At 35.3% G+C, this 24,603-nt stretch overlaps 1 protein-coding gene across 6 annotated transcripts in view; it reads left to right on the top strand.

Annotated features, from left to right (window-relative positions):
* LOC106867718 (hepatocyte nuclear factor 4-gamma) overlaps nucleotides 1-24,603 on the top strand; it is a 131,700-nt gene that overhangs the window by 83,623 nt on the left and 23,474 nt on the right. The window contains exon 1 of one of the 6 annotated variants that reach the window (XM_014912675.2): nucleotides 831-1,328. The exons of 4 other annotated variants lie outside the window; for them this stretch is intronic. In XM_014912675.2, the coding sequence (XP_014768161.1) occupies nucleotides 1,217-1,328 (112 nt within the window). In that variant the 5' untranslated portion in view covers nucleotides 831-1,216. Of the gene's footprint in view, nucleotides 1-830; nucleotides 1,329-22,404; nucleotides 22,515-24,603 lie in introns of those variants that run through there. One more of the 6 variants, XM_014912678.2, reaches the window with a different exon arrangement.

Genomic DNA, 24,603 nt, shown 5'->3' with positions numbered 1-24,603 from the left:
TACACGCCAAATGTAGGTTCTTTCTTTTTTCTTTCTCTCTTTCTTTCTCTTTTTCTTTCTTCCTTTCTGTCTGTCTTTCTTTCTTTCTTTCTAGCTATCCATCTATCAATCTACCTACCTACTTGTCTGTCTATTTCTCTCTCTATCTCTCTCTCTCTCTCTATCTCTCTCTCTCTCTCTCATATAAGCATCCATTACCTTTTTGAAGCCTCTGAAACTTTTGACACTTTAAAATGTCATGACTTCAAAACTTTTGAGATGTTTTGTGAGTTTGTGAATTGTCCTAGAGAAAGTTTTGTTGGGCTTCTTAAACTTTCCTTTATGTAATTTTTTTTGAGTTTCTAATTTTTTCTATATAACAAAAATAAATTTCACCTTTTCTTGTTTTTAACTTCTTTTAACTTATTCGGTTACTGTATCTCACCCTATTCCTTTCACTTCCTAACCTCTCCTACTAACAACCTTACCCTGTTGTCTTACTATACCAGTAAAATATACTGAAGAGTCAATTTGATTGACTCTTGATTGATTCTCTTTTAAATATTTATGCCCTTATGGCAATGTAAGAAATCAATATATGTAAAACACAAGAAATTAATGTTTGAAAGCTATAACCTTTCCTCTTAATAAACTGTTCCTATCAGCTTTATAATCAACAATGATCATTGAACCTTAAGATACTCTGTTAATTTAAGCAAAACACCTGACAGTATATGTTTATACATCAGGCTTGATGTTTCTTCCTTTAAGTAGAAATATGTTGTTATGGATAATTTAATCATTTCTGCTTTCTTTCTTTAAATGGAGGAAAATATAAGAAAATATCATTTCCAGTTTGATGGAGTTGAAGTACTAACAGAAGAAAGATGCTTTTTTTAGCTGTGTTATTTTTATTTAAATGATTGGTTAACTTCAGTTAATATGTAGTAGGTTATCAGTATTTGACTGTGTTCTGAAAATGTGATTGGCTCCTGCCAGGAAAATGCTTTCTAAAATGATAACTATCATTCAATCATCCTGTTAATCCCGACACCATCTATATCTCTCAAAACTCTGTTTTTTTTTTTGTTTTGTTTTTTTTAAATAATCTAACTTTATCCCCCCTCCTTCGACAACATCTACTACTAAACAACAGTAACAGTACCAAAATAAAACAACAGTAACTACCAAAATAAAACAACAAAAATAACACTACAAAAAGAAGGAACAATAACTTATGAATTCAACTGAAGAACTGCCCTCTGTATCAATAGAATGTCTGCAGCATTTAAATCTTCATCCAAAGAAATCATGGTTGGGTAAGCTTCCTGCTGATATCTTCTTTGTTGGTAAGCTATTCCTTACTTAAGTCCACTCCTTACATAAATTTCATTGTTAAACTGTTTCTTCCATAAATTTCACTGCTAAGCCATTTCTTGCATAAATTTCACTGTTGAACAATTCCTTACATAAATTTCATAGTTTTGAGATTTGCTTTCGAAATTTCCCTTTTATAGTTAAATATGTTTTGTATGGTTTGTTCCTCTTTGTCTCTGAATACATTTTCCTCAAATGATGACAATTAGTCATTTGTCTTGTTGATCCTTCCCATCTAATCATAATATACTTGAGTATTTATTTCCTAATTTAACACAGAAACTATAGTATCATCAAATGCTGTGTAGCATTTAGTCTTGTTCTAAGTTCAAATACCACTGCCATCAACATGATGATGATGATCAACACCTATTTTTTTGTAGTCACACATGTAGGCTGATAAGTAGCAGATTCAGTTGATTAAGTTATTGTCCCCTCTTCCTCTTACATAACTTTCAATCTTATGCTTATGTAAAAAGTCATTTGTTTTATTATTCTAAGTGATGAATGACACATTAGTTTATTCTAATTTTATTATATTTACATAACAATTTGTGTAAAATCACATCATTGGTTTCCGATGGGTCAATCACTAGTTCACAAAACTTCTGATGGTGAGACTGACAGAGGAATGTCATTAGTTTTCTAGCATCTGTATTATACTTAGATTGATGCTGTTGACTACAGCTCACACCTAAAGAAAATAAGTATCCATGCATGTACTTCCATGTCCCCACATATCTGCAGTTGTTGTTTAGTCTCATGTCCAGCATCTGATTGAACAGATGCATTTCAGAACAGACTGACAGACACTCACATATGACTCAACTTTCTCAGTTTCCGACTACTAAATTCCACCAAGAAAGTACTAGTCAACTTACGGCTATAGTAAAAGACACTTAGAGAATGTGTCACCCACCGAGTTCTAACATGGAACCATGTAGTCGCAAAGTGAACATATAAGACACACTGCCATACTAGTATCCATTTGATAACAATTAGATATGGCTTAGAGGATGAGGCAGCATACTGTTAACTTGTGGATCTTGAGTTAATCTCGCCAAAGTATTTTTTCCTCTCCATAGACAAAACAGATTGTATATGTCTCAGTTTACCTAGTTAAAGAATACTTATTAGTCTTTGGGAAAAGTTGTTTATACTAATGTTATGTTGGGTCAAATTTCCAAAGCATTTCATAAATAAGAAACTGTTGTTTCAAAGAGAAACAATTTAAGGTTGGATGAACTGAGGTAACAAACTAAAAGATATGTAATTGCTAACCTGCTAGAACTAGCAACCAAATTTCCCTTAAAACACACACTTTTGTCTTTAGAATAAGACAGTGATGAACGTAGTCCTACATAATTCTAAAGTGGCCATGGATGGAATGCCTTTGATCATAGACCTGCTTGATGATGGCAGACCTGAGGTTAAACAACAACCACCAGAAACTCTGTGTGTGGTGGGGGTGGGGGAGGATATTGACTTATTTTCCTTAGGCATGAGATGTGGTCAACAGAATCAACCTCAGTATATTTCTGATGCTGAGTCTATTGACCATTTGGTAGGCTACATGCAAAAGATTGGTAAGATTTTGAATTCAGACTACAAAGGAATGAAATGACAATATTTCATTTTTTTTTTCTTAACTCTTTTAGTCAGGAGGGAAGGTCCTTTGAGACTGGTGGGTGGGAAAGAGGAAAGTACCAAACCAGAAACCTGACCTGAAAGTTTGCAACAGAACACACTCCACTAAAGGCACCCGTCGTACCAGATGGTGATGTCAAGCTGGGCTATGGATTACACTTATATCGCAATGCTAAGATATTTGGTTTAACACTCAACCATTTCTGTCAATATTTTCCTCATTATTTCTCTTTCTTTCAAATTTTTTGTAATTAATTGGTTTGTCTGGAAGAAGGAGCAGTTTTCACAAACTTCATAGGCCTTCTGAGACCAGCGAGATAAATCTAGTTTATGTTCCTCTTGAACAGTTGCATGTAGGTAACAGCAGAGAAAAAAAATTTAAAAAAAAAAAATGAAAAAGAAAAGAAAAACAAATGTTGGGAAGATATTTCAAAAGGTTGATGTTCTGGGAATAAAAAGAACTAGGCAAAATGGCTAGTGACATTTGTGAAGAGGTCAGAATATGGAGGATGAGAAAGGCAGAGGTAAATGAATTGGAAGTACCTGAGTGGAAGTGGTATAAGATCAACCAGATCTGAGAAGCAGAGATTAATGTCATAGCTCTAAAGTAGAGTAAGAAGACAGTACACCCAGGGGTTAGAGGTTTGGAATATTTTGGTGAGTAATTCCATGCATTAGTTGTTGTCTTGATTATGAAGACTGCAGGTTGAGTGACTACAAAGATGCTTCCATGTTGGCTTATGAAGAGTCTTTCCTGTGGACTTTTGGTAGTAGTAGGAGGGTTAAGTATTTTATAACCAATTCAGTTTACACAAGGCTACCTGTTCAACTGTTTCTAGACTTAGAAAACTTAAACTACTTTTAAAGACTGGAAACAATGGCAACTTATTGGCATCATGTTAGTTTTAGATGTCTTCTTGACAGAAATCTGTTAAGTTTATTACAATTATAGTTAAGTCCATGAATTTTTACATCAGTTTTTTTTTTTATCAGGTTAAACATGGGTTAAACAAATGTATTGAGACATTTGTCAAACCCATGAATCACACCTACCGTACAAAGTCATTCTGAAAATATACAAACATGTCATTGAAATCTTGAAGCTAGAAGACAATGCATGATTAATTCAAAACAATTTGAATGAAAATAAGCAATACATTGACAAAGAAATCTGAATGCTAAAGGGTTATGCCAAATTCCTGTTATGACATACAGCATATAACTGGTTATCAGCAAAGTCCATTGTGAAACTTACCCATTAGTATCTTTATTTGACAAGGATAGTCAGTTTACATTTTCTTTAATAATCAAGGTGTAATATAATACTGTAAATGAAACTGAAAGGGTTGGATTGTTTCCCTTGTATAATGAAACAGTCATCTTTAACAAAACACTTATGAACATGTTGCAGTAGTGGGGATTACAAGTCAAAAATAGAACCCCTAAATCAGTGGTTCTCTACTTGGGGTCCATAAGATGTGTTCAAAATTTTAAAAGACTGCTTTATAATTACTGTTACATATAATTACTGTTACATTCAGTTGCATATATCTTTGTATTTGAGAGATGAAGCAGAAACCAAACTTATTGTTAAGAATTGGCTTATTGAGTTGGTAGACCTTTCAAAAGCTTGGTGAAGTCTGTAGAAAAATTTAAATAAAAATAGATACTTGGTGGAAGAAAGTTTATGACCACTACCCTGTGGTCACTTGACCTGCTAGAAATATCAATAAAATTTCCCTCAAACCATACCCCATTTTTTTCCTATGTTTGGTTAAGAGAAAAGGCTGTGCCCATGACCTTTGCATGGACTCATACAAGACAGATGTTAATGTTCCACCTAAACTGTTGCAAATAGACAACTGCAGGATATGCAGAAAGGGAATTTCAGGACAGTCAACATTCTGGGAACAAAGGCCTGGATATTGTGGCTAGTGAGGAAGGAGTGAGGAATTGGTGGATACAATAGAGGTGATGAAAGTAATCGATAAATATGAAAAGTTCATAGGTTGACCAAGATACTTTCATGGAATATGACTAAATGAGGTTTATTTTTCAATATAGTATCCTTGCAGCCCACACACTTCTTCCATCGGTGTTGCAGTGTTTGGATTCCATTGCTGAAGAAGCCTTTATCATGTTGGTCAAAATAGTCATCAACAGTAGACATGACATTATCATGACTGTGATATTGATGCAGCCAAGTGTTTTTGCATGTTGGGGAGCAGATAAGTCAGATGGGATCAAATCAAGAGAATAGAGATAATGATCAACCAGTTTAAATCCACAGTCTTGCACAGCAGCCTTTGAAACCAAAGACTTGTGTACTGGAACATTGTGCTGATGAGACAAGACTCCATTCATCAGTTTTCCTGGGCATTTGGTCTTGATAGCCTTTCGTAAATGCCTGAGTTGGTACAGTACTCTCCATTGATGGCCAGCCCTTTTGAAAATGGTCAAACACTGCCTTTTGCATCCCAAAAGCTGAGGCCATCACATTCCCTGCACATGAAACGACCTTGACCTTCTTTGCAGCAGGCAAAGATGGGTGTTTCCACTGCATGGATTGTCTCTTTGTTTCTGGCTCAAAGTGATGAAACTAACATTCATCTTGTCTTAGAAAATTTTCAAGGAAACCAGCTGGATCTGCCTCAAAAAATGTCAAATTTTTCTGTGATGTGATCAACCTGGTGTGCTTTTGATCTGGTGTCAGAAGATATGGTGCCCACCAAGCAGAAACCTTCATTATGCCAATAGAATTGGTGTTAGTTAATTGTCATTAAAAGGAAGAAAGAGAATCTTACATTGTGCTTTACTGACTGAGCTAGCTGGGTAGCATGCTTGACAAAATGCTTAGCGGCATTTCATCTGTCTCTGTTTTGAGTTCAAATTCCACCGATGTCGACTTTGCCTGTCATCCTTTTGGGGGTCAATGAAATAAGTATCAGTTGAGCACTGGGGTAGATGTAATCAACTGTCTCCTTCCATCAAAGCTTCCATCACAAGAGCTGAAACTTTGTGAGAGGGGGACAGTTGATTACAAATTTCATTTGTTACTCAGGTACATACAAGGGTGGGCTGAAAAATTCATAGGCCGACCAAGGAGTGAACTAGAGCTGTGAAATCTTGAATGCATTAAATTCATCACTTTTTAATGACTGCATTCATTATAACGATAAAAAATTTTTTTTTTAAATGGACCAAAGGTCCTTGAGCCATAGGTTCATAAAGCTGGTTTCCCAGATTCTGTGGCATATATACCCCTCCTTTCCTTGATTGGACACTGGTCCATTGCATAATTACTCATTTTTGCCAGCTGAGCAGACTGGAACAATGTGAAATGAAGTATCTTGCTTAACAACACAATACATTGCCTGGTCCAGGAACTGAAATCATAATCTTTAGTGCAGCACTTGAACCACTAAGCCACATGTTGCCATATTAATAACGCTGGTGTATATATGGTGTGAATATGTTTTAAGTGCTATGGTAGTTTAAAAAGTGATGATTTGATATCTTGAGCAAAACATTTCATTTCCCGTTGTTCCAGTCCACCCAACTGGTAAAAATGAGTAATCTTGCAATAGACTAGCCTCTCGTCCAGGGAGAAATATATACACCTGGGAAACTGGCCCTATGTTCCTTACAGAGTAATGTGGACTAACCATTATGATATTACCTAATTATTTCACTTAATAAAAGAAATTTATTCTTTCTTTTATTCCAATTATTCATCCTCTTAAGCAATAATTATTCTATGCTAACCTTGATTAAACAGACCTACAATCAAAACTATTCTAGTCATAATACTATCTTTGTTTTTCAGTTATAATACATCTAGGACTAGATTATCCAAGGTATCTGTTGAGCTTTTAAGACAGTAGGATGTGATTTGAGGGAGATTTAACTACTATTTCTACTAAATTGACTATATCATGGCTCATTCATTGGCTCACCTTAACCCATTACCTACCAGTGATCTTATTATGAGATCACTTAAAAATTACAAATTTCGTAATTATCTGTCAATATTTACACATATCTAACCTTTTTGCTACATCTACTAGGTATATTTCTGATATTCAAATGAGGTTTGCTAATTTTTCACCCAATATCTCGCTTATTTCTATTTAAAATATTATTTTGAAATGTTATTTTGATCATTCCAGCGTGTTTCTAAGGCTGTTTTATGCTAGAAATCAAAATTTCATTAAAAAAATTCCAGTTAATAGAATTATGGGAGGTAATGGGTTAAACAATGTTTTCTCACTAGGTCAGGGTCCATATGGCCCTTGGTAGACCACATAAGATTTTGTTGATGAAATTTATGGGCAATAAACTGGTTATACTTCTACACACACAATATCTTTATTTTTTTTAAATAATTCTTAATAGTATTTAATTATGAAAATAGAGTAGGCCTTTTCTTAAAATATATGGCAAATGGCTATTGAAGGTCCAGCAGAGTAAAAATAGGAATCAAAGAGGTTCACAGACAGGAAGTGGTTGAGAAACACTGCACACGGTCAAACATTCTAGGTGTGAGATCTAGCAAAATGAATAAATCCCAGTATTTACTTGCTGTCATAATTATTTGATACCAGAAAAGTTATAATTTCAGTTCAGAATGTAAAGAAATCTATTTAAACACCATAAATCATTTACTTACCACTTCAGTTTCTGTCACACTTCCGTCCTGTTGTTTAACTATTTTGTTATCATATTTCTGTTGAAATATATTGTCTTTGTTTTATTTGATTTTGAAAATAATGAAGAATTTTGTAAAATAAATTTGTTATTATTAAGCTGTTGTTTGGAACATAAATTTACTTGAAATTTTAACAGAAAGTTTTAATTGGGATCATCTTTAAACAGGAATTAAGCATCTTAGAACCAAAGGTGGTCCCAGGTGGGTTGGTATCAAAGGGGTTAAACAGCCAAGAAACTAATTCTCAGTATGACAAACAACCTATTAATGTGTGGTGCAGGACTCAGTGCTTAGAACATCACTCACAATCATAAGGTAGTGAGTTCAATTCCTGGACTGGGGTGTGTGTTGTGTTCTTGAGCAAGACGCTGTATTTCACATTGCTCCAGTTCACTCAACTGTGGAAATGAGTTGTGATGTCACTGGTGCCAAGCTGTATTAGCCTTTGCCTTTCCCTTGGATACATTGGTAGCATGGAGACGGGAGGCTGGTATGCACAGACAACTGTTGGTTTTCCATAAACAACCTTGCCTGAATGTGCTTTGGAGGGAAACTTTCTAGGTGCAATCTCGTGATCATTTATAATTGAAGGGGATCTTCATCCTTTACTTTGTGATGTACAGTTTCTGATCAATCATACATACATTTACAATTGTTGTCAGCCCTGATCAAGCATGTCTATGATCAAAGGTATTTCAGCCATGGCCATCTCCTCTTTTTAGAGGTAGACACATTCTCCAAAGTGTCTTCTGAAGGCAGTAATGTGTGAGTTAAGAGTAATTTGGTTCCCTAGTTTTTTCATCACTACTTAAGTTCAATGAATGTTTTGCTTTTTAATGAAGTCATAATAAATATGAAACATATGACATTGTTGCCCACATTTGCTGAAAATTTAAAAATAGCATTTGTCATTGACTGATGTTATTCCCTGCTCTTTTCACTATACATTTTTATTTTTAACTAGTTAATGTACTCTTCATTAAAAATGTTGATAGGTACATGTGGTTTCAGGTCCAGTCCCACTACACAGCACCTTGAGTGGATCTGATGGACAGAAACTGAAAGAAGCCTACTATTTTGTGTGTGTGTGTGAATCTTTGCTTACACTCTACAAGAAGCACTGTTACAGGTGGTGATGTTGCTGTCATTTCCTCCTGTGAACAGGTGATCTGGAGGTTTTTCTCCTTCAAAGACATGTAGAATGAGATATTTCTTATTTTAACCCTTTTGATACTGACCCTCTTTAGGCCACCCTTGATTCTGTGATACAAACTTCTTGCTTTAAAGTGAGCTAAATTAAAACCTTCTAGTAAAATCTCATGTTAATTTTTGTTCCAAACATCAGCTTAATAATGATAATTATCTTACCAAATTCTTCATTATCATCAAAATCAATTGAAACAAAAGCAGTGTATTTCAACAGGATTTTGGTAACAAAAGGGTTACTAGAGTGACAGGAAAGGCATGTAGCTGTAAAATGATGTAATAAGAAATGAACAAATGTGTGTGTGTGTATTTGTTTCTACTGAAATAATTTTAAAATAGCTGATAAGAGACTGGTATTATAAATGTCAAATTTAGAAAATATAATGTGGGGTAAATTTCATTGACTAAGAAGTGCCTCAGCATAGCTGCAGTCCAGTGACTGGAAAAAAATGTAAAAGAATATATGTGTGTGTGTGCGTGCACATGCACACTAGCATAGCAGGGGGGTAGGGGGCAGTTTGCCCTGGGCAGCACTTTTAAAGGGGCTCCACTTTGGGGTCTGCTGTAGGCAATATGTTTTTTGTAGGGTCCGGAGGCAGCAAACTAAAGGGCTGCCCCGAGCAGCACACACTCTAGCTATGCTAGTGCACATTCATGCATATATAGCTTGCTTGTGCAATTGATGCTAATCAAAAGCTTTGCATACCAGATGTCTGTAAGTTTCAGGAGTTATCAGAAGAAAACAGGCTCTGTTTTGTGGCCTTCCTCTCAATGACTTTACAGCACATCAGCTCCCATCATTGAAGTGAGGCTCCACCTACTGGATCGACTGACTAGTATCTGTGTGTACGTAAGTCTATTTCTGCTTGTTTTCACATTGACACTGTTGTAGGTGATAGTGACTTTTACATTTTTAAACACATTTTGTAGCTTGGTGATTTCATTGATTTTGATATGAGAAGATCAGTGAAATGCAAATACTTTTCTATAATCAAATATTAACTGTTTTCAAGTAAAGGCATTCACTGATAGAATATTGCCTCATAAAGTTTTGCCCATTTGGTGCCAGCATGGAGAAAGCAGACATTAAAATGATGTTCACAAGGAAGAGAAAAAAAAAAACAATATTAGTAGATGACTAATTTTGCTATAAAGATTTGATTTTGGCATATATGAGAGACAAGAGCAGCATGGTCTTCATATTTGCCAAACTAGTGTTGAGAGAGCCACAAAGTAAACATACAAGGGTATACACTGGAGGGCATAGAAAAGTAGAACTGTTTATAGAATAAATAAATTAACATAATTAGCATTATTATTGTTCAACTCCAGTAACCTACAACCATAATCTTCCTCTACCCATTGTAGCTTTCATAATTAATTGTGATCACAGTTTGAACTCAGAATGCAAAGAGCCAGTAGAGATAATACAAGGTATACTAACAATACAATTAATCCTCAACCCTGGACTAGCACTCTATTTATCTGCTCTGCAAGGATGAATAGGTAAGTTGACCTTGATAGGATTTGAACTTGAAGCACAGACAGCTGGAACAAACCCGCAAAGTATTAATGATTCTGCCAATACATTATTATAATTAACATGGAAAACTTATTCTTGTAATAGAGCATAAAAGATAGTGTTTTCTCGTGGTTGTGTGGTGGAGAAGTTTCCTTTCCAACCATATGGTTTTGAGTTCAATCCCACAGTGTGGAACCCTGTCTCCTTGCTTTGACATGTTATAAATGTGTGTCACTGTCATACAAACAGTGTCATTCATTTCCAATATTCTGCAAAAACATGTCTGGTTACGGGGAAATTTTACCTTATTTGGAAACTGATGAGGGTGTTGATGACAAAGACTATCCAGCCATAGAAAATCTGCCTCAGTAAATTCCATCTGACCCATGCAAGCATGGAAAAGTGGATATTAAAACGATCATACCGAAGTGTTTCTTTGCAGTTTATCATTAGTTTTTTTTTCTTTCTCTACAACACAGTGGAATGGATGTTTATGCAATTCCAGAAAAAAATGGATCAGGTTTTGGCATAAATCTTTTATAGTTATCATTTAAATAGCATTCCTAAATTGGATTTCTTATTGAGACACACTACCAAAATTTTATGACAGAATGAAATGAGACTGACATAAATCTTTAAAAAAGAGTGGAAATATTTGCAATGTAAATGAGCTGAAAGCAACTCATTCAGTTTGTAGTTTTAACTTATCAAGAAATTAACCTCTTGTTTTGTTTTTATGAAGCTTGCTTGTTGGTCTGAAAATTTGTGGCTGTGTGGTATCAAGTTTACTTCCCAACCACATGGTCCTGGGTTCAGTCCCACCATGTGGGACTTTGGGCAAGTGTTTTCTTCAATAACCTTGGGCTGGTCAAAGCCTTGTGAGTGAATTTGGTTGGAAGAAACTGAAAGAAGCCCATTGTGTGTGTGTGTGTGTGTGTGTGTGTGTGTGTGTGCATATATATAATGTGCGTGTCTGTCTTTGTGTGTTTGTTTGTCCCCACCACTGTTTGACGATTGATGTCGGTGTGTTTTACATCCCTGTAACTTAGTGGTTCAGCAAAAGAAACTGGTAGATAAGTACCAGGCTTTACAAAAAGAAAAAATAAGTACTGAGGTCAATTCATTTGACTAAATATTCTTCAAATTGGTGCCTTGGCATGGCCGCAGTCTAATGACTGAAACAAGAAAGGTAACAACAGTAACATTAGAATAATCAAAGGTGACAAGCTGGCAGAACTGTTAGTACTCAAGATAAAATGAATTCAAATTCCACCAAGGTTGACTGAGCCTTTCATCCTTGCGGGACCAGTTAAATAGGTACCAGTCAAGCACTGGAGTCAAGGTAATTGACCAACCCACTTAACTGAATTGCTGGCCTTGTGCCAATGGTAGATACACAGACAGGGCTGGAAAGTCATAATTAATTATATGAAAAATAAGAAAATCGGATGAGATGTCTTGTGGTGTCTATTTTAGTTCTTTAAATTCTGAGCTCAAGCTTTGAGCTGTGACAGCTAAGGAAAACTAAAAACTAAAAAAAGGTAGGGAAGTTAGAGAGATGATACTAGATGGCCTTACCAGCTGGCTTCAGAATAACAGGCCCAATAATGCATCAAGTTGTGCATAGGACGGAAGTGTGTGGAGGTTCATAATTACCAACACTTGTAGGTATGACCCGTGAAGGCCAATGATTTAAATTCAGAAATACAAGACACCAAATTTGGTAACTGAAAAAGCATCAGCCTCATAGAACACCCTTCCCACCTTCTGTACCAACTCCAACACTCCAATCAATTTGAGGATTGGTGAATTGCTATAGTCATAGCTTAATCTTCTACTAGTCTGAGTAGCAACAACGCAAAACACTTGACATAAAATATACGCACTCACACGTGTATACGCACACATATACACATATGTTAAAGCTTAATCTTCAGCTAGACTGAGTCAACAAGAACCACCACCTTCATCACCAACCACTTGACATAAAACATACATTCATACACGCACACATATATATGTTATTTTATTGATAATTGTCTAACTGTGCTAAAACGATCAGGTAATTACCTGTACACACTTGATCAAATGATTTTATTTTATTTATAAAACAAAGTGATTCTTTTTCATTTAATAGCTATCTCTGATAAAACTACTTCTATTATCTCTTTGATAACCAACAAATCTCATTAACAATATAAATCTATGATCTTTTATTGTAAACTATTTCATTTAATTGAGTGCAAGACTTACTATTATTTTAAATTGCTTTCTTTTAATAGTTTTTTTAAAAGATATTTAATTATTTTTTAAAACTAATTTGTATGTTAGTTTGTTTTTGGGGTTATTTTTACTGTAAATCACTGCTGATTTAGCAGGCCTATGAATGGTCAAAGGGGTCCCAACAATAACCAACTTGTTCTTGTATATATCTAGGACTACATTATCTACTGTATCTTTCCTTCTTTTTATATGTGATTTGCTTGCTGTTTCTAGCCGGACAACACACTGCATAGATGTTCTCACATAGGTTCAGGCAACTTGTATTGATACTGTTATTTGATAGGCTTAGATGTTTTTAGAATTAGCAGCTATTGGTTTTTGTGACAGAATTAGCTACTGGTTTGTCAGCAGAATTTGGATGCTGTTGTGGGGAAAAATTGGCTGCCCTTGTGTGTTGTGGGGCAGTATTGATTGTTGTTGTGGGGCAGAATTGGCTGCCATTGTGTTTTGAGGCAGAATTGGCTGTTATGGTGGGGTAGAACTGGCTGTTGTGTTGTTTGATAGGATTCACTGATTTTGTGGGACTAAATAGATTAGTGATGTGTGCTGTTGGACAAAATTGGCTGGTATGTTTTGGGACAGAATTAGTTGTTGCTGTGGAACAGAATTGGTTGCTAGTGCACGTTGTGGGACAGAATTGGTTGGCAAAGTGTGTTGTGATTCAAAATTGGCTGGTATTGTTTGTTGTACATCAGAATTGGTTCATGTTGTGGGGTAGTATTGGCTGGTGTTGTGTGTTGTTGGGTAGAATTAGTTGGCATTGTAGAACAGAATTGGCTAGTGTTGTGGAGCAGAAATACTTGGTGTTGTAATTCAGAATTAGCTAGCATTGTTTATTGTGGGGCAAAATTGGCTAATGCTGTGTGCTGCTGGACAGAATTGGCTGGTATTGCATGTTATGATTCAGAATTGGCTGGCATTGTTTGTTGTGGGTCAGAGTTGGCTAGTGTTGTGGGGCAGAATTGGTTAATGTTGTGTGTTACCTGACAGAATTGACTGGTGCTGAGAGTTGTCAGAATTGGCTGTTACTGTTTTCCTTAAATGGTATTGACTATTCAAATCTGTTTTCAAGCACTGTTCTGCAGTATTATTGGCTGATGTGTCAATGTTGTAAGATTAAAATATGCCTCTGGCATCATATTGCTATGTGAATGTTATCATCCTCAGATAACTGTGTGTTTGTAATACACACACATATGCACACGCATACACACACACACTCACTCAATCTCTCTCTTCCCTCACCTTCCCACGTATTTAATATGTCATCCTGTCCTTATTATTAAACTCTGAAGAGTTAATACAATAGGTTTGTCATCAACAGAATTTGTATTTTGTTGCTTGCTCTGTCATGTTTTACAGGTGTGGCTGTGTGGTAAGAAGCTTGCTTCTCAACCATATGGTTCCAGGTTCAGTTCCACTGTTTGGCACCTTAGGCAAGTGTCATCTTCTACTGCCTCAGGCTGACCAAAGCCTTGTGAGTGGATCTGGTAGACAGAAACTGAAAGAAGCCTGTTGTGTGTGTGTGTGTGTGTGTGTGTGTGTGTGCATGTGCTTTTGTATGTGGAAGATGCACAGGTACAGTAAACACCAAAAATGTACAGAAAATAGACTCCATCAACTGCCAGGGGGATAAGCTAGAGGTAGTAGATAACTTCCATTTTCTAGGTGACCAAGTTAGTAGCGGAGGAGGATGCTCTGAGAGTGTACCTGTGAGAATAAGATTAGGCTGGGCAAAGTCCAGAGAGCCCCTACTTCTGCTGGCAACAAAAGGCTTCTTCAGAGTGAAAGGTAGATTTTATGATGCCTGTGTACAAACAGCTATGCTACATGGCCGTGAAACATGGGCTGTGACAGCCAAGGACATGTGTAGGCTTTGAAAGAAATGAAGCCAGTATGCTTCGCTGAATGTGCAATGTCAGTGTGCATGTTCAACAGAGTGTAAGCATCTTGAGAGAAAAGTTGGGCATAAGAAGCATCAGATGTGGTGTGTGAGAGAGACAACTGCGCTGGTATGGTAATGTGATGTGTATAGACAAAGACAGCTATGTAAAGAAGTACCAAATTCTGTGGAGGGAACCTGTGGTAGAGGTAAACCCAGGAAGACATGGGACAAGGTAGTGAAGCATGATCTTCAAACTTTGAGCCTCACAGAGGCAATGACTAGCAACTGAGACATTTGGCAATATGCTGTGCTTGATAAGACTTGTCAAGTCAAGTCAAATCATAATCATGGCTGATGATGGTGTCATGTAACTGGTACCCATGCTGGTGGCATGTAAAAAAACACCTTTTGAGCATTGGACTTCATGGAGGCAAAGTGGCTGCACTCTTTTCTAGCGTTGGACTTCACAGAGGTAAAGTGGCTGAGATTCTTTCAAGTGTTGGGCTTCATGCAGGCAATAACCAAGACCTTTGGCAGTATGTTGTGCTTGAGATGAAGACCCATCAAGCCAAGCAAAATCACAGTTGTGACAGATACCAGTGTTACACAAATGGCACTCATGCTGGTGGCATGCAAAAGCACCCATTACACTCTTGGAATGGTTGGCATTAGGAAGGGCATCCAACTGTAGAAACCATGCCAAATCAGACTGGAGTCTGATGCAGCCTTCCAGCTTGCCAGCCCTGGTCAAACTGCCCAACCTATGCCAGCATGGACAACTGACGTTAAATGATGATGATGACATGCAGTGAGAGAACAAGAGAGAGAGAGCTGATAGTGAGGGATTATCAATCTGAGTAAACTACTTCATAAGCTCTCTTTTGACACACCAGGCTAACAATACTGTTTAGATTAGTGAAGAACTCCAATTCTTATGGGAGGATCCAAGGTTATGGTTTATCATAATTCTATATTGTAAATCCGGGGATGCACTCCAGACAAACTGGATATATAAGACAAGTGAAAAATAATTGATCATTACAAATATGTAATGACCATTATCTATAACTTGTCTTTATATGTGTGTGTGTGTGTGTGTGTGTGTGTGTGTTACTGTCTCCTTGCCCTGACATAACATGATAGATGTGTCACTGTCATGCAAGCAGTATCATTTCCAATCTTCTGAAACATGTGACATGTCTGGGAAATATTACCTTATTTGGAAACAGGGGAAAGTTGGTGAGGAATGGTGTCTGGCTGTAGACAATACAATCTGCTTCAACAAATTTCGTCTGATCCAAGTGAACATGGAAAAGTGGACATTAAATGATGATGATAGTAATCTCTAACGTTTAAAACACAGAAATCTGTGGAAAATACAGAAAATTCTTCTAAATAAATTAAAAATTAGAAAAGTGTGGGAGGAAGGTAATTCTAATACTTCATATATCGTATATACAGGAATAGGTATGGTTAACCCTTTAGCATTCAGATTTCTTTGTCAAATGTACTGCTTATTTATTCACATTGTTTTGAATTAGTCACACATTATCTGGTAGCTTCATTATCTGCTTGTATATTTTTAGAATGACATTATAGGGTAGGTCTGAGAGATTGGATCTGATCAGTTTTAACATAAAACAGATACAATATTTGGGCTGGATACAGCCACATTAAATGCTTAAGGGTAAAGATGTTCACTTCACAACTAGAAGATCTCAGGCTCAGTCCAACTGCATGACACCATGAGCAACTGTCCTCTATTGTTACCATGAGAAAACTAATACCTTCTGAGTGAAATGCAAAATTAGTAGATGGAAACCTGTGCAGAAGCCTACAATGTGTGTATGTGTTTGTGTATCTTTGAAACCACTTGAGAAAAAGAAAGAGGTGTATATCCTTTCTCTTCTTATGTCCTGTTACTTAGTTGTACAATAAATAGAAATTGTTAAAAGTAGTAACAGATTTAAAAATAAGTACTTGAGCTGATTATATCAACTAAAGACCCTTCAAAATGGTGCCCTCGGATGTCTGCAGTCTAATGACTGCAACAAGTAAAAGAATATATATTGATATTGCTATACATTTCAAATGCATTGTAATATTCTTTACACATTAAAAATATATTGACTAGATTGCCACAGCAAGAATGGCATTGTTATTTCCTATCAGAGTGGTTTATTGAATTATTGTTAGAAGTAATTTATGCAGTTATACTTTTTCCTGCAACATTTTGACCAACAGTATACTTTATTTCCCAGTTAACATTGACTTACTTAAGCACTTTACTTCCTATGGAACATAGACCATCAACAACTTTTCTCCCCTTTTCTCGGCTCTGGGCATTTTTCATCAAAGGAGGCCCCATCAACAGCTTGAGCTCTGATGGTGTAGCTTTCAGGGTCACTGAAACTCACAAACCACCACACTACAACAAGAAAGGGACCTTGTGATGGTTGAGTGACAATTGTCATCTATCAAGCTGTTAACACTAGTAAAAATAGACTGAAATAGTTTCTCTTATGTTACAGACAACTTCTAATGGAAATGGAAGATAATGTTGGGAATATGAGTTAACAGTTTTTATTTTATCCAACTCTATTAGCTAAGGCAGGAATAGGACTGAGAACAAAGATCCATAGAAGTTGATTATCTTATTTCATTGTTTTCAATTTAGTATCTAATTTTTGTATCTGTCAGTATCTGATATACAAACCAATGAGGGAATCATACTTTGGTTGCTCAACCACAGTATGATTCCTTCATACTACTCAGTATTAAAATTTCATTTATTCCCACCCAACTCTCTTAAAGAAAGAAAGAAGAATAGATTGTATAATCTAATCTTAGATATATTAGGTAGGCTAAACAAGAGATAGGATGATCATGGCTTGATCAAGACTGGTCTGGGTTAAAAAACAGTCAGTTTTTATTTGAGCCAAATGGGCTAATCATTTTGTCAAGGAACATGTGGTTCTTATGTCATGAGTGAAAGTAGTTCATTCATTAAACTGCTGGACTTGGTGAAACAATTTGATACATTCCTGATTATGGTTTCTAACATAGGCATAAGGAATCGAATTTTGATGGCGGTGCTAGTTGTCAAGGATATGAACTCCAGTAATTGTACTTATTTTACCAATCTTGGAAGAATGAAAGTGAAAGTTGACCTCAAAGGGATTTGAACTTAGAATATAAAGGGTTGTTATTAAATGTGGCTAGGTATTTTGCCTGTTACTCAACTATTTCTGCCCAAAACCTCTCTTTGGTCCTTCCATTATAATAAAAGCCAAGCTTTAGTTATGTTTGAAGTTTGCGAATGGATGGGTGTGTCTGCATGCAAAAATGGAGTTAAGATTTTCAATTTGAAAGTTTCTATGGTATTTGAATATACTTTGTGTTATATTTTTTTAATGATTAAGTCAGGTAACCGGTGGCTAGTCCCATGATCTTTGCAGACTGGTGATATTTATGTAGTTGATGTTTGACTTAATCATCTGTAAAATCAATGCCTGCGTTAAAAACAAGAGCAGGGAGGAAATTCCAGGGGATCGATATTCTGGGAGGGAAGGAACTAGAATCATGGCTGTCTTCCACTACAACCCCAGGCAAACCACAGCTTTTTAAGTTGGTTTGGTCAATCAAAACTGAAAACCAAGCTTGTCGTATATTTGTGTGTTTGTGTCTGTCCATTCCACTGCCTGACAATCAGTGTTGGTTTGTTTACATCCTTGTAACTTAGCATTCAGCAAAAGAAACCAATAGAATAAATACAGAAAAATAAAAGTAAATCTTGGGGGTGCTTTGTTTGACTAAGACCTTTCAAGGTAGCACCCCAGCATGGCCAGTACAGTGACAGAAACAAGTAAAAAGTAAAATTCTCTTTCTTGCTAGCAATGTCTAGGGCTGTGTGTATGTGTGTTGTAAATTGATAACAATTTTAGGATGGTAGTTTAGCAGAAATGACAGTATTTATTTACATATTTCTGAGTTCAAAGTTTACTTGAAGATAGCCAAAGACAGGCCTCTGGTTATGTATGTAAAAATATTACAATATCATAATGTATTAAGGCAGTAAGTAGGCTAAATCATGAGCATGCCAGGCAAAATGCTTAGTGGAATTTCCTCTGTCTCTAGTTCCGAGTTCAAATTCTGCCAAGGTCAACTCAGCCTTTCATCTTTTTGGGGTTGATAAAATCAGTACCAGTTGAGGACTGGTGTCGATATAATCAACTTACCCCCTCCCCCAAACTTGCTGGCCTTGTACCAAATTCTGAAACCAATCACATCAGATATCACAAAACTTATTGAATGAGGAAGGTTAATTTCATTACTATGTATATTGAACAACTCACACACACAACTACACCATTCATTTTTAATAGAGAATTGCATTTTCAGTAATTCATTCTCCATTGCTAATCTTCATGGATGATACCCTAGCTGGTGTTCATTTAGCTTTTCAATCTTCCAAAATCACTATGACTAGCATGTTATAGTTTATTCAGCTGATTATATTCCACCTCTGCAAATCTGTGGTTTTGTATATGTTATAGGAAATCATTATTATAAAGAAATGAAGGTCAGTGAATAGGCAAAATACATAAATTTCAAGCAAAATTATCATCATCATTTTAATGTCCACTTTTCCAACCTTTCTTGGGTCAGATAGAATTTGTTGAAGCAGATATTTTATAGCCTGATGCCCTTCTTAACCCCCAATCCTCACCGGTTTCCAAATAAGGTAATATTTCCTCATAGCTGGGCATGTTTTCGTGGAAGATTGGAAATAAGACACTGCTTGTATAACAGAGACACTCATTTACAACAATCTCGTGATATTGAGACAAGGAGACACACACACAACAGACTTTTTTCAGTTTCTGTCTACCAAATCTGCTCACAAGGCTTTGGTCAACCCACGGCTATAGTAGAAGACATTTTCTCAAGATGTCTTGCAGAGGGACTGAACCTGGAACCAAGTGACTGGAAACAAGCTTCTTAATGCAACCACATCTACAGTATTTAGTCACAGCTCTTTACATTGCAAGTTCAAATCCTGCCAAGGCCAACTTTGCCTTTCATTCTTTCAGGGTCAATAAAATAAAGTACCAGTCAAGTACTGGAGTTAATATAACCAATTAGATGCCTCCCTGCAAAATTGCTGGCCTTGTGCCTAAATTAGGAACAACTATTTATTCATAGGCAGTGGATTGGCAGAATTGGTAGAGTATTGGACAAAATGCCTTGAGGTATTTAGTTACAACTCTAGTGTCTCGAGTTCAAATTCTGCAAAAGTCAATTCCACCTTTTTATTGTTTCAGCTTCAATAAAATTAGGTACTAGTCAAGTACTTGGGTCAATGTAATCAACTAACCCACTCCATCAAAACTGTTGGCTTTGTACCTAAATTAGAAAGCAATTATTACTAAAAAGACACCTATGGTGAGTGTGTGGCAGAATCAATGGGGCAGTGAACAAAATACTTAGTGATTTTAGTTATTTTGTGTTCAAATCTTATCAGAGCCAACTTTGTTTTACACCATCTGTAAAATGAAATACCAAACTAGGGCTAGATTTTAAAAATATCTGGTCTTATTCTAATATAAGAAGTCATGCCTGAATCATTAGAACTGCAGGAAAATACTTTGTGATATTTGTTCTACTTTTTTAAAATTCTGAGTTCAAATTTTGCTGAGGTCAACTTTGTTTCATTCTTTGAGAATCAGCAAAACGAAGTACCAGTCAAGAACTGGGTCAGTGTTTCCAATAATCCTCTCTCCCCCAAATTTTAGTCTTTGTACATTTGCTAGAAGCATTTCTCAGAAAAATGTTGATTAATGTTGTGTCCTGCAGAAAGTAGCTTATTCTTAATTTCTGATATTTTCATTTTTATGAGTATATAAATTTATTTTATTTTGATTCTGAATTTGTTTTGCAGATACTTTTGAGAATGGCATGACTATCAAACAATCTCATTTGTTTTCCTTAGAAACTTTTTTTTTTTATATATCTTTTCCCTTAAACAAGGGATAATTTGAAATATAACTTAACTGAAATTTATGTTGAAGTATTTAACCAAAACTACCCTGTGGTTTCTATTGATGCATTAAAAAATGTATTCAAAATGTTATGCTTATTGTTTTAATCAATATAATACTAAAAGTCTGTGATTGTGTGCTTGCTTACTTGTGTGCTTGTCTGTAGTTTAAGAAGCCAAACTGGCACATAATGGGAAAATACTCTGAAAGTAAGGTACCCCTGAAATGTGAATACAAACATAATTGAACAAGTTTCGCATAAATCAGACCATGGATTCCTGAGATACATGGTTTTTTGGGATTTGTTTCTACAAATTTAAACAGAGAAACCTGGAGTTAGTGCCCTTTACTGTGAATACTTGGATAGTTTTGTCTGCGTGCTTGCTTGCATGTGTGTTTGTCTATTTTTTAATACTGCCAAACTAGCACATATTGGGAAGATACTCTGAAAGTAAGGTGTCCCTGAAATGGGTTCCCAAGATATAGTTTTTTCAGGTACCTTTATGATTTCCTGCTTGCATGCTTAAATGTAATTTAATACAGCCAAACTAGCGCATAATGAGAAAATACTCTGAAAGTAAGGTACCATTGAAATGTGAGTGCAAACGGAATAAAGCAAGTTTTGTGTAAATCAGACCATGGGTTCCTGAGACAAATGGTTTTTTCGGGTACCTTGAACTATTGTTGACCCAATAGGTCACAGGTAGTCTAATATTTTATATTTTTTCAAATTTTGACAGCGTAAGGTAGAAGGAATCCATAAATTCTCAGAATTGCATAAATAATAAGATATTTTTATTCTTGAATTTTCCTCTTAATGAAAACATTCTATTAAAAATAGGAGTATAAACTGTAAAAAAGAAAATATTCAGTTTTCTCTATTCCACTTCTACCATTGTACTTTTTCTAAAACTGATTCTGTTTCCGAATTTCTGAGAAAAATATTCCATTGGTTAGGTATGATAGAAGTTTAGTTTCCTTCAATGAGAACTTTGTTGAACTAAATGATATTTTCTGCTTGAATGAGTTGATACTTCTCCAACATCTCTATAGTTTGGCTGGGAAACAACCTGTTTTACTGTACAGAGACAAATTATAATTAACACTGTATTTTTTGTGCGCGTGTGCGTGTTTTTTTTTTTTGTTTTTTTTGCTATATTTCTTTTGAAATACAGTCTTTGTTTCAATTAGTTCGGAAAATAATAAAGAATTTATTAAAATAACTTTGTCATTAGTAAACTAGTGTTTGAAAGATAAATTAACATGAAAGTCTTATGGAAAGTTTTAAAGTAATTTTAAAACAAGAACTATGTATCGTAGGACCCAAGACAGCTTCAGGTGGGTTGGTATCAAAAGGGTTAAAGTTGAGTGAGAATTAATGGTTGCCAAGAATGTAATACAGGTAAATCTAAAATTTCAGTCTGTCCTAATTAATGTCTTATAAACGTTTTCAGTCCTTTGTATTAAGTCCTAGGAAAAAATTAAATAGTTAAAAAAAAAAAAAGATTTAGAATAAGATTAATGTATTTAATTTGGTCAGTTTAACAGAATATTCTCTGTAGAATCCCAAGCACACTGCTGTTCTGATAAAGCAAACCATCTTATCTTAAGTACCTTCTCACAACTGGTTCTCCTGTAACATGAATACACTTGTAGATGTACAGTTTTGAGTTGATCAACTACTATCTTATGTTTTCTCTTTCACTCTCTCTTTCTTTTTCTCTCTCAGCTGATAGCAACCATTTAAACAGATAGCATAAGTATAAATTTGAGGTAGTTATGTCGCCAAGCTTTAGTTACTTTGTTCATAGCAAACAGTTTCCATCATGCCAATTTCTGAATTTGATGCATCTTACTGGTTTGCAGGTGAGAAATTAAATTATTTTTCCTTTGTCTTTTTCTATGCATTTAAAGGAAATTACTTTTCAGGTGTAGGGAATATTGTTGGTATTTGTTTTAACTTTTTAGATAAAGTAAATATTGTACAGTGAGAAGATATTGTCATTTGTTTTGATTCCCAAATGTAGTTTCCACTGCATTTAGATCATTAACACTGTTAAGAATGTTCATGTAGCTATTTTATTACAACTCACAAGTTATGAAATTGTATGAGACTGCCAGAGATTTGCTATGTCTCTAGACAAGAAACTTAAATTTACATGTTTTGGTTCACCTGACTGTAGAATAGGTAGCCGGCATTTGCAGTAGTCATGTGATAATCAGACTAACCAGGTTGTTTTTCGTCCACAAAATCAGATGCTGATGTTAAGTATTCTGATTAATACAAATACTAATTTTTCATTGAGAATATCATGAATACTACAGAGGCTTATTTTCATGCCCCTTTAATTATGAAGCTTTGTGACTGTTAAGACAGCAGTATCATTTGGACTAAAAGTCCTTTCCATAAAACCAGCTGACATAAGTTACAGCTTTTGTTTGTAACTTGTGTATCATGAGTCAGCCGGTCAAAAAGACTTAGCATCCAATTTAGCACTTTGGTCATACGAGAGGAAAATGTTTGTGTCAGATACTGAGATTTCAAGCTCTTTATTTTCATAATATCTGTACACATTATCAAAATAATGAGGGGTTGGAGAGTAATAGTGGATGTTAGTATAATATTAAATTCTCTACTGTATCTAGTAACTTTTTTTTTTCATCAGTCCAGAGTTGATAAAATAGTAACAGTAATATGTACCTAAATAAATTTGTTACTACTCACTCCACTACAAAATTAGTCTCACATCCATCTTACAGTAAACTTTTTTTTTTTTTTTTTTTTTGGACAAGTCTAAGGCAGAATGAGTCTAATGTTTAGCAGGTTGAACAAAATAGTCTATAACAGTATTGACTATTCATTTCATAAATAATCAACACATAGTAAATAAAAGAGCAGAAGTCATTATAGTGTACCTGGAATTTTAATGAATTTTTCTCTTGTAAATTTAAGCTGAATTCTATGTCATCTTTATTAATAGGAAAAATGACAGGAGCACAGTTTTCTGCTAGTCATTGCAATAAGGATAACATTACATTATGTCATCTGTTTGTGTGTGTGTGTATAGAGGACTACATTTTCTAATGTCTTTCCCTAAAATCTTAGGATGGAAGTTGAAATTTGGCTGCTATATCTAGCTGGTCAATTGTCCATGTCAAGGCTGTCCCTTGCCGGTTTGAAGTAAACTTTGTTGTTGCTGTGTATTTCCAGATAAGTTGTCCTATAAAACTAATGGTGTTCTGACTATGAAAATATCATTTGCATATTGAGAACTATATTGCTCAAATGAGTTTTTAAGATCATGTCGTGTGACTGTGATTTGTTTTTCAGCTGGCTGAGTGACCAATATCTCAGTGTTTAAAAAAAATTGTTTACTAATAAATAGTTCTTCCTCTCTCCTTTCTTGCCTTCTCTCCTTTGTCTTGTTTTACACTTTCAATTTTACATTTTCATAGTAGGTAGCTAGAATAAGAGGATAGTTAATCAATTAGTTGCTTTTAGGGACAGTGTGAGTTTTGAGTTGTTAGGGATAGTATTAGAAGGGGTGGTTTCAGTTATACATGTACTTTAACATATTAGAAGCATTGTTATGAGATTTGATAAATTGTTAGAAGTAGCTGAGGAGAGGAAATATCTCTGCCTGTATTTTCTAATTAACTATTGGGTTTTAGTAATATTACTGATCTATTTTGTTGGTTAACATTGGTCACTCCCCCCTACTGAAATAAACACAATGTTGTTTTAAATTGATATTTTCTAGACACTAAAAAAAAAAAAGTTTCATGATTTGTAGTCTTGTGTTGTTGATGATGGTGGTGCTGATGTTACTGTGTAACTATAGGTTAACCACTTAATCAAAGGCTTCCTAGCCATGACCATCCCAGCTTTTCAAGTAGAGCTTAATTCAGACTACATTATCTAATAATGTGTCATTTTTTTTTTTTTTTTTTTTTT

Source organism: Octopus bimaculoides, chromosome 1 (assembly GCF_001194135.2).
Source record: "Octopus bimaculoides isolate UCB-OBI-ISO-001 chromosome 1, ASM119413v2, whole genome shotgun sequence".
Taxonomy (NCBI): Eukaryota; Metazoa; Mollusca; class Cephalopoda; order Octopoda; family Octopodidae; genus Octopus; species Octopus bimaculoides.
This window is presented reverse-complemented; position numbering and strand designations above follow the sequence as displayed.